This window comes from Rhinatrema bivittatum, chromosome 1, assembly GCF_901001135.1.
Source record: "Rhinatrema bivittatum chromosome 1, aRhiBiv1.1, whole genome shotgun sequence".
NCBI lineage: Eukaryota > Metazoa > Chordata > Amphibia > Gymnophiona > Rhinatrematidae > Rhinatrema > Rhinatrema bivittatum.
The window spans coordinates 408,147,057-408,163,785 of NC_042615.1; the positions used below are offsets into that span (position 1 = coordinate 408,147,057).

General features: G+C 44.8%; 1 protein-coding gene across 1 annotated transcript in view; it reads right to left on the bottom strand.

Moving 5' to 3' along the window:
- Positions 1–16,729, bottom strand: part of DNAH6 (dynein axonemal heavy chain 6) — a 3,261,518-nt gene that overhangs the window by 1,376,435 nt on the left and 1,868,354 nt on the right. Inside the window, 1 exon segment of the mRNA XM_029602297.1 lies at positions 14,279–14,435. Coding sequence (XP_029458157.1) covers positions 14,279–14,435 — 157 coding nt within the window.

Below are 16,729 nucleotides of genomic sequence, written 5' to 3' on the forward strand. Positions count from 1 at the left end.
AAAAATGGAGGATTCTGGACCTGGCATCGATGGTGGTATCGGTGCCGGTGGCCGAATGGGAATCAACGGCATCGGTGGTCCATACGCAGGAACCGGCGGCATCGGCATCGGTGGCATCGATGGTTGTGGTGATGGTATGGCCGGAATCGGCATCGCAGGTACCGGTGCTGGAACGGGCGATGGCATCGGAATCGGTGTCGATGGCATCGCTGGTGTAGAGGGCTGAGGTCGTGGCATCGCCTCGATGAATGCGTCTCTGACCGCTTGACGTATATATACATCAAGATCCGCCCGCATGGATGGTGAAAACAGAGCACCCATGGGGGGAGGCGGTAATGGCGATGCCAGTACCTCCTCAGGGCCCTGAGGAGGCACGGTTCCCTGCGCCGGAATCGGCGGGGATCGCCCTGTCGACGGCTCCGAAGCCTGATCCTGGAGCCGAGGTTTCTTAGCAGCTGCACCGCTGTCTGTCGATGCTCGCTGGGTATCGAGGTCGCAGATGCCGTATGCGGCCTACGGTGGCGATGGCGATGCTTTTTCTTTTGCGGGCTTTTTCACTGCCCGATGTCGATGCCCTAGACGATGGTGAGGGGGAGGAAAAGGGAGCATCTCCCGACTCACCTAGTAGACGCTTTTTCAACACGACTTTTCGAATCGACCCAGCCGGAGACGATTGTGTTGAAGTAGATGGAGCTGATAAAAGCTGAATTTTAAATAATTGCTCCATTTTTTCTAGTTAGAGACGACGGCCCTTTGATGTCATCATTGCACATAAGGGACAAGCCTTAACATCATGGGATTCACCAAGACAGAGAACACAATCCTGGTGAGGGTCCGTAATGGACATGTTCCTGGTGCACTTGGGGCACTTTTTGAAGCCTGAAGCCATTTTGGGGCCGGACAGCCGTCGACGGCCAATGACCAGGGACAACAAAGTTGTCAAAAACGGAACGGTACCGCAAAAATTCAAAAATTTACCGCGACGGTGTTTACTAAGGGGAGACCCTTTGCGGCTGAAGTTTTCTAAACTTTTTTGAAAAGTTAAAGTTGTGGAGATTTTCCACAGGACTCCTAGAGACCGCGAGGCTAACTGCTTCGCGGAAAAAAGAAGACTGAACGGAGACCCCTGTGGCAGGGAATATCATGGCATGCTGGGCATGCTCAGTAGGCACTCTGGTGCCAGTCAAAAGTTTCATAGAAACTTTTAAAGAAGTTTTCCGTACATAGGGCTCCATTACTGATGTCACCCATATGTGAGGACTAGCATCCTGCTTGTCCTGGGATAAACAATGCATTCCATGTCTCTCTGAATTCTCCAAAAAGACCCCAGAGCCAACTAGTCTGGACACTGAGGACGACATCGAATATGCCGTGGATGACATCTTGGATGTCCGTAAGAGAGGCAAGACATGGGAATATCTCATCTCCTGGGAGAACTATGGACCAGAAGAGAACTCATGGGAACCTCTGGGCAACATCACAGATAAGGAGATGGTACGTCAATTCCATCTGGCACACCCACAAAAACCCAGACCACCTGGAAGAGGTCTTGGAGGGGGCCCTTTGAAGGGGGATACTGTTGCGTCCGTCGGTCACAGACAGCTGCAACCACTCTGCCTTACCTCTTTTCTACCCTTTTCCTCCTCCTTGGGAAAGATGGCTGCCTCCGGTGCCGCGTGCCAAAACGCTCAGCATCTCCAACTCACCATGGGCATCCCATTCCGCCATGCTCCTTCCCGTGGCCTCCTAGGGCTCGTGGCGCATATTGCCTATGCCTAGGTATATGTCATGGCGGGAACCTCGGGGGCATCCCCACCGCATGGCGTTAATACCTCCGGGTAATTAAGCCTCCACTACGCTACCTACTTTGAGTTAGCAAGGACTTTGGTTTAGCTACTCTGACCACTCTAAGCTGCTTGCTGAGCTGCCTCGCTACCCTCCAGGGAATCTCACTCCTGACGAAGCTCTAGGCACCCGCTCCTTGGGGGCCTTTCGCTTCCAACTACCCTTCGGGGCTTCTACTAACTTTCCTTCCTGCCTCATACCATCTATCTACAGCAGTTCAATAAAGCTTTTCACCTACAAGTGTCTGCTCTCTGCATTTAGCCTATCACTATGGATCCTCACGGGGCCCCTCCCCATGGGAGGAGTCATCTCCACTGCGACTAAGAGTCCACACAATGCCACAAACACAACAAGCAGAGCTCATATGAGTGACTTACGGAGTCTCATTTTGAGGGGAGTTAGGGAATCTGTACCTAGGAACCAGAATGTATCAAAAGCTTATGAAATACAACAAGAGAGCGAAGAAACCCCTTCGGTGTTCTTGAAACGGGTACAGGGAAGGATGAGACAGTATTCTGGCTTGCCCCCGGATGACCCAGTAAGCCAGGGTTTGTTGAAAATTAATTTTATCACCAAATCCTGGCCTGATATTCAAAAGAAATTACTGAAAATAGAGGCTTGAAATGAAAAATCAATAGCGGAATTATTAAAGGAAATCCAAAAACTGTAAGAAGGGAAGGAGAAAAAAAAACAGATAAGCAAAAAGCTAAAATTATGATGATTACCATGAATGAGAAAAAAGTGCAAAAAGCAGAATATAAATCTAAATAAATAAAAAATAATAAATAAATAAAATATTTAAGAAGGGAGTGCAGGAAATAGAAAAAGAAAGTGGCAGAGGAAGGGCTAGAGGAAGTTGGCAGAGGGAAAGGGGCCGAGGGCAGAGAGGTAGGAGCTTCAGCATAAGCCCTGGGTTCCGAGAAGGTGGAACTCTAATCAAGCAGGATGTTTTGAATGTGTACAAGTAGGACACTTTAGAAGAGAGTGTTCTCAGATACAGAAAGAAGAGAACATCTTCTCAGTGGTCGAGAGTGAAGATGATTAGGAGAGTCAGGGGCTGTTAATTTTAAGATCCTTCTGAGAGCCCTTGATAAATTTAAAGGTAGGACAAGGAAAGGAGGAAATAGTTTTCTTAGTAGATACAGGGTCCATAGTGTTAAAGTTTAGAACTTGAAAGGACAAGGCAGTTAAGGGGTTAGCAGCAAAGAGAAAGGGGGGGGGGGGGGGGCAGTGGGGGATGCAGGAAAGTGTTTCTCAGGTGAAGATACAAATGGAGGAGAAAACTCCATTTAATGAATTAATCTTTCAGTTTAAAAACAGACTGTTGAGGAATTAAAAATATTTTTAAAAAATGTTAAATTTCATTTACAGTCCATTGAAATATTTTCTTGTCAGTACAGGGAATAAATACAGAATTGAATGAGCTCTTAATTTTTAGAAACAGCTTTGTTTATTTGAACAGGGGGTTACTACTATAACTTTTTTGTTTTTTTTTAAGGTGTGAGTAAATGTAACTGATGGAGTAATTTATGGTATGGTAATGTTAATTATATATATTCAATGCTAAAGTATTTGTCAATTAAAAATTATGTCATATCCTAATAATACCAGATGTAATTACTGAATTTCCTAGGCCCACTAGAGAATAATAGAATTACCCATGCCAAAGACCAAAAAGGGACTGAGGAAATATTTTGGATTAATAGAGTACTGCAGGCTTTGGATAGACTCACAAGCAGAAAAGACTAAACCCTTCTATGCAAAATTGACTGAAGGGACTAGTTTGCAGTGGTCAGAAAAAGAAGAGGAGGTTATAAAGGGCCTAAAGAGAGATTTAATCTCTGCCCCAGTTTTGGCTTTACCCTCTTTGGAAAAGCCTTTTCACCTGTTTGTAACAGTAGATGATGGAGCAGCACTGGGAGTGCTCACATAGACATTGGGGGGGGAAGAGAAGAAACACCCGGTTGCATTCCTCTCCAAGTTATTAGATCCGGTATCCAGGGGATGGCCGAGTTGTGTCCAGGACGTAGCGGCAATGGCCCTACTGTATGGGGGTGCGTTAGTGGTAAGCACCCCACATTCAGTCAGGTACATTTTGACACAACGGGCCCACAGGTGGATCACATTTGTGCCAACCCTAGCTCCAATCAAGACTATGCCGAAGTTTGGCCCAAAAGAACAGGCCGAACTCACTGAGATGGGGGCAGTTCAAAATGAAGCAGGGGCCTGGCTCCTCCCCGATGGGCGCCAGATTCCAAATAAGCCACTGGTAAAGAAATTTTGGCAATCTTCCACCAGGGGCACCATTGGGGAGCTCAAGTTCTTTGTGACACAGTCCTTAGGAAATATGGTGGCTAAACAAATATGTGAGAGATGCTCCATATGTCAGAAAATTAACAGGAAAATTTTAAGGAGAACAGCTCCGGGGGGAGGAATCCAGGCCTAAGACCCTTTCAGAGTATACAAGTAGATTTCACTGAACTGCCCCCTTCCAAATGACTCAAATTCCTTTTAGTAATTGTAGATCACCTCACTGGATGGGTTGAGGCTTTCCCTATGGCATCATCTATGGCTCAGGGGGTTATGAAAGTGCTTCTGGAACAAATAATCCCAAGATATGGGCTGGTCGAACACATTGACTCAGATCAGGGGAGTCATTTCACCTCCAAAGTCCTACAAGGAGTAATGGAGGGATTGGGGCTCAACCGGCACTTTCATACTCCCTGGCATCCACAGTCCTCTGGGAGGGTGGAGAGGATGAACCAGACCCTGAAACAACAAATTTCCAAAATTATGTTAGAAACCAGGATGCCCTGGACTAAATGCTTACCTCCGGCATCGCTACGGGTAAGGACCCACCCCAGGAAGGATCTGGAAGTGTCCCCCTATGAGATGATGTTTGGACTGCCCTATCTGGGGGAGAGGGTGGGAGAAATACCAGTATTTGAAATGAAAGACCTATTTTTTAAGAATTATATACTGGCACTGTCTTCTTCTTTATCTCATTTAAGGGAGAAGGGGCTGTTGGCTCAAACCCCTCCACTGGATTTTGTAGTACACCGGTTCCAGCCCAGAGACTGGATGTTGATAAAGGTGTGGAAGGAGTCTAAGCTAAAGCCAAAGTGGGAAGGACCACTTCAAATCCTTCTAACCACAGAGACAAGGGTATGGACAACTGAGAAAGGGTGGACTCACCATTCTTGAGTCAAGGGACTCGTGGAGCAGCCAGCAGACCCTTCCCAGTGGAAAGTGACAAACACAGACAATCCGCTAAAGATAAGAATCACTAGAAAAGACTAAAAAAACTGCATGAACAGTTATACTTTGAATGCTCTTTTGGGCTGGGATCCTGGCTCTGATGGCAAATCTATTTGAGACTCAGCAACCATTCTCGAATTGTTTGAGCTAGTTTGTATAAACAACTCTGGGATCCCTGCCTTGGGGCCATAAATCGGCCTTTTCCTTGAGAAAAATCCGGTTTAATCCCCAGATCCCATGTGGACAGAGTAACTGGAGATAGGGATATTGGTACTATTGATGATCATAGGATTGATCTTCATTTGCTGGGTGTACATAGAAAAACTGTGCAGGAGGGAAAAGGAAGATCTTATGGGTTACTCTGTGGGGAATGATTCTGTTCGGGTGGGTGCAAGAGTTTACTATCCTGACTTGGAAAGGGGGGAATTACTTGGGAACGGGGAATAAGGCATGATTACTTAAGATATTTGTTGAGAATACAACTGAAGCCCAGGTGGACAACACTAACCATCTCCCCAGTCAAGGGCCTGATTGCCATATTTAAGGGGCCCTGTAACCCAGTAGATATAAATATCAAAATGACCTATTGGTATGAAGAGGTTAATGATCCCCTTACGGGTTCCAAAAGGGTCCAGAAGTCAATGAATTAACGGGAATTTGGGATAGAGTTATCTACAACAGGAAAAGACCCGACCGAGTGCTGTATTAGAATACTTGATAAGAACTCACCTGCCCCAAGGATAGCTTCCACAGTTATGCCTGCCCCCATCAGTCTTTCAAGCCCCCCTTGAATGACCCTAAGGTAGTAAAAGTGATAACCGTAAGTGACCTAAGAAAGACCCTCAAGATAGAAACAGGATATGGGGAAGTAAATGCCTGAGTGGAATGGATAAAATATATAGTGAAAACCCTGAACAAGAACAACTGTTATGCTTCTGCTTCTGGGAGACCTATAGCACAGATAGTGCCATTTCCTTTTGGTTGGAACGACAATCCGGAAGGACTTGAGTGTATCTTGGCATTATATCAAGATGAAATGGCTTGGAACAATGCTACCTGCAAGTCTCTGGCCCTCCTGTTCCCAGCCCTGAAGCCAAACAAGGTGCAGTGGGTGCCCCCAGTATTTTCTCCAAGTCCTGGGAACCACACTGCCTGCCTCTCACGGTGGGGGCCTGGGTTCAACCAGCAAATGGGAGAACTGGACACTTGTACCACAACCTGGAATGTGATGGGATTGCTGGAGGTTGGAAACTACTCGAACTTGAGAGTAGCCAGAGCTGTCCTATGGTGGTACTGCGGAGGAAGTTTGACCTACACTAGCCACTAATTGGACTGGCACTTATGCAATTGTACAATTGGCAATTCCATTCACCCTGGCATTTAAAAGGGAGAAAATAGAGCACAAAAGAATACAAAGGGACATTTTAGGGACATGCTTTGATGAAAGGGTATATTTAGACTCTATAGGAGTGCCAAGGGGAGTCCCTGATGAATTTAAAGCAAGGAACCAGATGGCAGCAGGGTTTGAATCCTCCCTCTTTTGGTAGGCCATGATAAATAAGAATGTAGATTGGATAAACTCTATATATTACAATCAGACGAGGTTCATTAATTGTACCCGAGATACAGCATTCCACGAGATCTACGTATTTTGAAAAACGTCAAATAACACCTTGAAAACCCTAAATTTCTCGCAAGATGGAATCAGAATCTCACTGTGTGCTTTTGACCTTATGATCCTCATCACTGAAACCACTAAAGAATCTGTTTCTATTCTGCAAAATCAGGTTATTTTCCAGACTGAGATTCTTAAGCAGCAACTTCCTCTTGACACCTTCTCTAACAGACTTCAATAATAATCGGACCACATTTTGGCAGGCTTTCATTGCTACTAAACACAATGGGCTAGATTTTCTAACCTATGCGTGGACGTAGATTTGTGCGCGCAACCCGGCGCACACAAATCTACGCCCGGTTTTATAACATGCGTGTGCACACAAGGGGGTGCACACTTCTGCACCTTCCGCGCGCCGAGCCCTAGGGGAGCCCCGATGGCTTTCCTGTTCCCTCCGAGGCCGCTCCGAAATCGGAGCGGCCTCGAAGGGAACTTTACTTTTGCCCCTCTGCACCTTCCCCATCTAACCCTCCCCCCCCAGCCCTACCTAAATCCGCCGCCTTTATTATTTAAGTTGCGCCTGCCTCTGAGAAGGCGTAGGTTGCTTGTGTCAGCCAAGTGCTGGCACTCGATTCCCCGGCCTAGCAGGCCTTCGGCGGACTCTGGCCAAGCCCCACCCCGGACCGCCCACGCCCCACCCCTTTTTTCAAACCCCGGGACATACGCGCGTAGCCGAGCCTATGCAAAATAGGCTCGGTGCGCAAAGGAGCGGGTTTTCGGGGTTACATGCGTAATATACACGCATAACCCTTTGAAAATCCGCCCCAATAAGTTCATTAGGGATGAACACAAATATTCCCATTGATACATCTACCGATAAATGTCACAAACCTGCCAACAGGGGAAGAAAGTTACCTTCGCTTCCTCTTCCTCCAACGATTCAATTGAGAATGAAAATCTAGTGGCATCAGCACCTACAACTCCTCCTCAATCATCAGGAGCATCTATGTCCTCTTTTTCTTTTTTGGACTCATGTCAAACTTCCCATCCACTGAGAATACAGCACTACTCCCATCACTTTCTAGCACAAAGCTCTCCTCAGCTGGCATGTGTGACTCATTCACAATATTTCCAAGAACCCAAGGATCTATGGTCAAACATTTCTTCACTAGTCATGAATTTATCCTCATGTTCTCTCACTTTCGGAACAATCAATACTTGAATATAAAATTTCATTTGTTCCATCCACTAAACATGACCCCTTTCATGTGTGCATCTTTTTTCAACAATTTATGTGCCTTTTATGTATTAAGTACTTTTTCTCCTCTTCTGATTCAGACTCCTCTTACAGCTCCATTATTGTTGTGGAGCGCTAGGAGAGCGATCCCACTCCCGGGTGATGTGTGTCCTTGGGCCACGGCTCGACCCCAGAGGGCTCTGAAGAGGTGCCGCGGGAGGCGTGGCATGCCCGAGCATGGGCTGGACGGGAGCAGGGCTGGAGGGACATGGAAGACAGGCCCTCCTCCGGACCTGCACGCTTTGGAAGACCCAACAACGCAATGTTGGTCTTGTGAACAGTCCTCCGACCGTTCCTAGCCCTTTCGGACCTGCCGCAGGGTACGGCACGAAGCGGCAGGCCGGATGGAGGCCAGGGCAGCGAAGAATGGAACATGGATTCAGACAAGACTCAGGAACGACGTAGACTCAGGCACAGACGTGGACTCAGGACGAGGTGCTGGATGCACAGAGGTGGAGTCAGGAACGAGGGCTGAAGGAAGACATGGGCACTGTCCCTCAGGGCGCCCTACTCAGACCACCCGCGGGACTGAGTCGCGGACCACCCTGTGAGCGGGAGAGCACAGGGAAGAGCAGGTTGCTGCACTCCTGGCAGCTTCGAGGCAAGGATACGCTGCACTCCTGGCAGCTTCGAGGTAAGGATATGCTGCACTCCTGGCAGCTTCGAGGCAGGTTAAAGCATCAGGATCAGGAACAAGGATTAAGACAGACCTCAGTGCTGGAACAAGGACATCTGGAACAGCAGGAACACGGATACTGGAACAGGAGACACACCTCAGGGCTGGAACATAGACATCTGAAACAACAGGAACATCAGGACTGGAACACAAGTACTGGATCAAAAGACAGACCTTGGGACCGGAACGGCAAGCAGGCATCAGGACTGGACGAGGAGCTCCAACAGGTAACAAGAAACACAGGACCTTGCAGAAGTGCTGGACCACGGACGACTTCCTGGAGCGAAGGATCTCAGGAGTGACCAACTCCTTGCGAAGGCAAAGACAGACTGAAAGCTGAGCCCTTTAGTAGGGCTGAGGTGGACAACACCCAGGGATGGGTCAGCAGGGGGCCACACCTGGCTGGCCCTTGAAGAGGAGCAGAGAGACGCGCGCTCGCGCCCTAGGGAGCTGGAGAGAAGAGCTGGAAGCTGGTGGCGTCCTCAGCCACGTGGAAGGCCAGGGAAGCAGTGGAGCAGCCCTGGGCTGGAGCTGGGTGAAGGCAGGTCAGTGGAGCAGCTCCCAGCTGCAAGGACAGACGCAGGAAGAAGCAGAGAGAGGTAAGGCTGGCTGCAGGCACCGGCAGAGAGAACAGAGAGCTGCAAGGACTGAAGCAGGAGAAGGGCTGACTGCAGGAACGGCTCCATGCCGTTAACACAGTCCCAGGAGGAGAGGTAAGACTGCAGGCAGAGCAGAGAGCTGTAGCAGGCTGCAGGCACTGGCAGGGACCCGGGCTGTAGCAGGCACCAGCAGAGACGGCCTGCTGACTGAAGGGCCCGGGATCGCAGCAGCATGTCGGGGGAAGGCAAGAACAGAGGAGCCGGCCGCATGGGAACAGCTGCGGGGACAGCCCCAGCTGATTCAGGGAGAAAGCAAGCAGCAGCATCAGCAGCCCGACTGGCTGTCTGTGAGAAGGTAAGAGCCTGCCCACGCTTCTTGCGGGCAGGAGCATAACAATTATCTGCAGGAAATCCACATGGGCTCCTCCAGGACAAACTGATCCCCTTCTTCTGTCCTTTGAATGTCTAGTTCTTTTTGATATCGACAACTTCAACCTTATATATTGCTTACATTTCTCTAACCTGTCCAAAACTGACCGCCTGCCTCTAACTTCATTAGTGTCAGACAATTCTATTATTATCAAGCCCACAGATAAAGGGGGTAGTCTTGTTGTTTTGGACCATATCACATTTGTGAAGGGAGGATGAATGACAATGAATGTTCCTCTCCTTTCTGACCTTACACCCTCTCCTTTCTGACCTTACACCCTCACCTAAAGCTTCCATCTATTCTCTTTCTCAGACAGTACTCAACGCAAATTATATCACCTCATGCGAAACAGCCTGATTGGATATTTTCCATGGAAGCCTGTTTTTCATATCCTCCCTAAGATACATCAAATCCTGTTAAATCCCCCTGTTAGACCCATTGTTTCAGGTATTGGCTCCCTTCTTGAACCTCTAAAATGTTTTGTTGATTATTTTCGGAAACCTATCATCCCCCTGGCTCCTTCTTTTATACGTGACTCTAGTCACTTCATTTACCTGCTTAACCCAATTTCCCTGCCCTCTGTGAACACATTCTTCTGGCTATCTTTGATTTTGAGTCTCTTTACTCTAATATTCCACGATTGGATACTATTGAAGCTGTCGAGGAGGCTCTGCAGCATCACCAAGATCACTTTCAGGTGCCCACACAATTTCTAGTTCAACTTACAAAATTGCCCTCACCAATAACTTTTCATTAAATGATCACATTTACCAGCAAATAAAAGGCAGGCTATGAGGGGCCACCATGACCCCTGACATTGCCTACCTGTATGTTTCTAAATTTGAGCTTATTTTTCTTTAGTCCTCTCCTTTTTACAACTTCATCCTCACATGGTATTATTATCTAGATGATATTTTCCTTATGTGTAAGGGCACTGACATACAATGTTTTCTTTTCATTTGATTGGTTAAATTCCTATAACCCCAACTTCAAATGTATCACTCATAGTGATCGCCATGAAATTCCTTTCCTGGATATTCTAATTTCTTTTGCACATGGTGGTTTTTATACTGCTCTTTATATGACACCAACAGGTAAGAATAGGCTGCTTTCATTTAACAGCTGCTATCCGTGTTCTCTAAGAAACAACATCCCAGTAGGTCAATTTTTTTTGTCTACAGAGAGTATGTTCCACCCATGATGAGTTTCTTTTTCAAGCCAGCTTCATGTTCTCTAATTTCCTTTCCTGTGGCTACCCTTACCGTATTATCAAACATGTATTTCAACGATCCCTTTACACTAATTGTCATCTACTTTTCCTCAAATCTTCCCTTGATGATTCCAATACTTTCACCTGTGTTCTAAACTTTACTCAGGCTTGTTGCCATATTTGCAATATTATACAATGCCATTAGTCCTTGCTCTGCTCCATTCCCACCTTCCAGAAAAATATTTATTTTGCCTTTCATCGTGGGAGAAATTTACGTGACATGTTGGTGTCCTCTGAATACCGTAAATCTATTCCTTTACCTACCCCACACTCTGGCCATTTTCCAAGTGGAAAATGTAAAGCATGCCCTTTCTTGTTATCTATTTCTATTTTCACTCATCCTTCCTTTCACAAAACTTTATAATTTTGATTTTCTTCAGATGTAGCTCCATGGGTGTCGTCTATGTAAGTCACTGTCTCTCTTCTCTTCCTTTTGTTTTGTTTTTTTTTAATTCTTTATTTATTAATTTTCACAATTACAGACAGCAATAGCATGTCCAGGAAAATATCAGGAACATCATAGAAAGGAAATATTTTTCATCAATACAATATTACTAAACAAAAAAAAAAAATCCCATTTCCTGAATTTACAAAAAAGTGGAGGGGAGTATCCTTCGTTAGAGCAATTACAATATACAACTAGAATAAAGAAAGAGGAGAGGAATCAGATCTATATTCAATCACCAACATCTGAGACTTGACCAGTTGCTCGAATCGGTTGATAGGAGTCCATAAACGACCCTAACTGAGAAGGATCATAAAAAATATATCTAGCATCATTTATTTTCATCACACATTTACAAGAAAATTGAATAACTATCTGGGCACCTATCTGTCGTGCACGTGGACAGAGTGCTAGAAATTTCTTTCAACGCTGTTGTGTTGCCTTAAATACATCTGGATATATCCAGACTTTTTGGCCCAGATAGGGGGTATTTCTATTATGTAGAAATATTTTCAAAACATTGTCCCAATCAGAAGACAATACAAAATTTACCAATAAAGTACCCCTTTTCTCTATTTGAGCCTCTGTTGAAGTTTCCAAAAACTCTGATACATTTAAGGGTGTTGGCGAGGGAGCAGTTACTATAGAAGCTAGTACATTTTCTCCTTCCTTCTTAGATTCTGGAAGAAAATACACTTTAGAAATTGGTGGCAATGCTTCTATTGAAATAAGTAATATTTCTTGTAAATAGCTTCTAAATTTTTCCCTCGGCGAAAACATTTTACACTTTGGAAAATTTAAAACCCTTAAATTTAAGTATCTTGCAGCGTTCTCAAGCTGTTTCACCCGGTATTAGTCAACTCTGTATAGATTTCATTTGCGTGAGTTTAGAATCAAGTTCTTCAATTTTTTCTGTATGCAAAGAGACAACAGGGTTTAAAATATTAAACTGGACTTGAGTGTCTTTTATAACCATAAGTGTTATAATTGAATTTTCTAGTAAAGAGATAGCCTGCCACAATGAGTCCAAAGTTACCACATTTGGTTTCACCAGTAGAGATTGAGTAGTAGAAATTACAGGTTAGGTATTTTGAAGGTATCCATCTTGAATCCGAGCAGTTCCCACAGTCTCTCTCCCTTCTAAAGTGGCTTCCATACCACTTGAATTACATACCAAATTGGGAGTTAACCCTTCCATCCACGGGGTGGAGGATAGCATTCCACCTTCGAGGCTAGACACCGCTTTAACCTCTGTGGGCCCTGCCTCGGAGGTCATCGCCCCAAAAAGTGCCATCCATCCAGGGAGTGTGCCCGGTCCCACAGTCATGGCGTACAGCGACGGGGAAGGCGGTGTCGGAGCTCCGGGACTCAGCGATGTCTCTCCCATGAGCGAGGGGGTTTGCTCTACCCTTTGCACTCCTTTGGGATCCTTCGGAGCCTTGTCATCAGCAGGGAAATAGAATCCAGCAATATTCGTTTGTATTAGGGTCAGTTTTAGGGAGGCCGAGGCCCATTCCCTAACTCATCCTTTTCTTTTTGTATGTGGCATATTAGGACAAATTTTAATAATAGCGAGCATTTCAGGAGCTACTTCTTCCATGTCCTCTCCTCATGACGCCATCTTGGATCTCCCCCTTACTGCTCTTCTCTTCTTTATATTGGAAAAAATTCCCCCATGATCCACACTCGGATCTATGAACATTCATCATATGTTTGTCACTCATGTAAAAATGCTCTGCTTGTACAGCATTGGGCTGAGGCTCACCATTCATTTGAGGATCTATGCTTTTTTATTATTGATAAAATTCCACACCTTAAATCGAAAGGGTGACCACTCACGGATACTCCTCCAATGTGAATTTAAATGGATTCATTTTCTTAAAACCCTATTCCCGCAAGGGCTCAATGCTGACCTGGACTGGTCAGTTTTCTTCTAAGTCAATTCTTTTGGCAAATCTTACATTGACTGTATCTCCCTCCCTCCCTCCCCCCTTCCCTTTACTTTTCTTTCTATTTAAACACACATTCTCTGACATTTGCTTGCTGTAATCCCTTTAGGACCTTGCTATCAACCATTTTATAACATATGCACGTACATGTGTATATTTTATAAAATAGGCTGAATGCATGTACCAGTGCACATAATTTATATGGACACGTGCATGTTCGTGCAAATTCCACCTCTACCATAAAAGGGGGGATTTAAGTAGATACGTGTACTGACACAATTACCAGTTTCCAAATCCATTCTCATTTTGCCGAGTTTAAGGAAAGGATTTCCTATCCTCCCAAGTTAATACGCCACCCTTTTATCATTTTAGCCCCAACCCTTAAAGCCTTGCTAACTAGCCTCGGTTTTTTTGTTTTTTTTTTGTTTTATTAGATACATGCCATCCATAGCAGAAGTAAAGTTATGTAGATAGGGACCCCGGTGTGCACTAGTGCACGTAAAACCTTATGTGCAGGTTTCATTCATATTTCCTGGAATGCCCATGCCCCGCTTCTTTTTCATAAAAATGTATTTGTGCATGTAACAGGAGATACATGCATACTTAGGTGGCTTTTAAAATCTGCTCAATGTGCGCTGGCTCGAGATACTCACGAATCTCCTGGTTTTGGCATGCGCATGGCTTTTAAAATTCACCTGTTAGTGATGGTCTTACAAAAGCAAAACCCTCTCTCTTTTGCTGGACCAGGGCAAAAATATTGCTATGGAAGAAAAACACTCTCCTTACACATGTATAAAAGTAAAACATCAACATTAATTTAGAATTTATTAAGGACAAATATGATTCCTTTTATCATGAGAAAATGAAGATTTGTTGAAGAATAACAAACAGTACATACCTCATCCCTGTTCCCTTCTGGTATTCCAGCTGTTTTTGCTTTTGGTCTTGTGGCTGCCAAGACCTGCTCTAAATCATCTTTTTCAAACAGATTAGGTACTTCACCAGAGTTAAGTATATTGTTTATGTCTTCCAAGAATTCTTCAACAACAATCTACAGAAAGTAGATTTTTTTTACAAAATTTAACATGATTATATTTACAAAAAATAAACATTTGGGGAGAATCTTTTGCTTTAAGGTTTTTGATTCAGAATTATAAAACACATTATTTCAATAAAAATTATGTGTTAACCTTATATAAAGAATTATTGTACAATAGATTCTTTACATAAGCAGTGAAATAATCCAAAGATGTTTTCTGTACTAAAACAGAAATCTAAATATGTGCACAATAAAAGAGCAGGTAGGAATATTCTATAAACATTCAACTACCTCAAGGAGGAAATTTTTAAATTATATGGATAGATTGCAGATCAAGCATCTACAGACATGCAAACTAATTTTTAAAAGAAAACTCTCTGGAGTTTCCCTTTGAAAATTTAATAGCAAACACATTTTTACTGTAGGTGCAAAATATGCATGAAATCCCTTAATTGGGGAAGTCCAGACACCCTTGGGGTCCCTTCCACTCTCCATACCCAGTAACGAAGCCCGTAACCATAACACCTTATGCAAAGATAACATAATACACAGATTTGAAGTCATGGCCACAGTCATTTATTAGATGTTCCAAAAAGGAAATCTAAATGGTGCTGAGATCTATGCATTTTCCCAGGCTTGCCCATAGGGTAGGCACCAATAAGCATACATGTCAGTGCCCACCCAAGTGGATCACCCCAAGGTCTTGCTCCCATGAGCCTTGCTAGGTAGGATCATTCCTGGAGGAGTCCCAGGTATACTCCTCTGCTGCTATCCAACCAGCTAATCCATCGAGGTCCCATCCTCAGGCCTGACATCTCTCCCTCTTGATAGCCGGTCTGCTGCTAAATGGAATGGTCCTAACCACCAACTTTTCTTAATGGTACTTTTAATAGCTAAGGACTAGTAAGTTCCAGAAGGTGATCAGGTAAAAAGCCAGATTGGGTGTGGCAAACTCAGAGATTGGGGGTAACTAACTCCTCCTCTAGACCCATCAGAGGAGCATATAAAGGCACACTCTATGTACCTTCAACAAAATCCTCGCATCATAAACGTGCCATATCTACAGCAGGCCCCATTCAATGGAATGCGCTCCCACCAGACATTCGGCTTGAATTCTGCCACTCTTCATTAAAAAAAAAACTTAAAACCTGGCTCTTTAGCCAAGCTTTTCCAGGACCATGATCATCATTTTTTCCCCTCCAACCAGCAAGAACATATCTTCTTCACAAACCCCCATTTTCCATACCACTACCTACTTCGGTATCTAATCTCTTGCTGCAGGACACTTGAGACTTTCTCACTTATACGTTATAATTTTTATGCTCAATAAGACCTGTCAACTTAATTGTTTAAGTCTTTTTTTTTTTTTTTTCTCCTTTATCTTTTGGTCATCAATGTTACAACGTTATTGTTAAATTTTGAACTTATGTACACTGTTCCAAGTTTCATAACCTTGTTCTATGTAATGCCTTTTGGCAATTTTCATGTTCTGTTTCAATGTAAACCAATGTGATCTTTATTTCATATAGGAACACCGGTATATAAAAATCTAAAAATAAATAAATAAATGTCAGTGCCCACCCAAGTGGATCACCCCAAGGTCTTGCTCCCATGAGCCTTGCTAGGTAGGATCATTCCTGGAGGAGTCCCAGGTATACTCCTCTGCTGCTATCCAACCAGCTAATCCATCGAGGTCCCATCCTCAGGCCTGACATCTCTCCCTCTTGATAGCCGGTCTGCTGCTAAATGGAATGGTCCTAACCACCAACTTTTCTTAATGGTACTTTTAATTGCTAAGGACTAGTACGTTCCAGAAGGTGATCAGGTAAAAAGCCAGATTGGGTGTGGCAAACTCAGAGATTGGGGGTAACTAACTTGAGAGCCTGCTGGAATAATACAAAGTGCTTGTGCACAGCCCAGGAGAGGAGCCAACAGTTTCCAGTGCAGATAAGCCTCAAGCTTTATTAATTTATTATATTACTAGCTGTACCCGGCCACGCGTTGCAGTGGCAGAGCCAGGTTAAGTGGAAAAGAAAGAAAAGAGAATGGGGATAACCGCCCCCTGCCCCCCCCAAACATGGACGCAAGAACATCCCTATGCCCCCCCCTGCAGGCCTGCCGATACCTGTCAAAAATGGTAGTCGGTGGAGTGGCATTCGTTCCGGCATGGAAGTACTGGCGCCGGGCCCTCGGCAGCCAGCACTGAAACTGTCTGCGACGGCTGTTAGAACTTACTCTGTCAGTGGGGTGGAGCAATGGGAGCGGTCATCTCGCTCAGATAGTAAGGGCGAAGGTGCGCTGGTTGC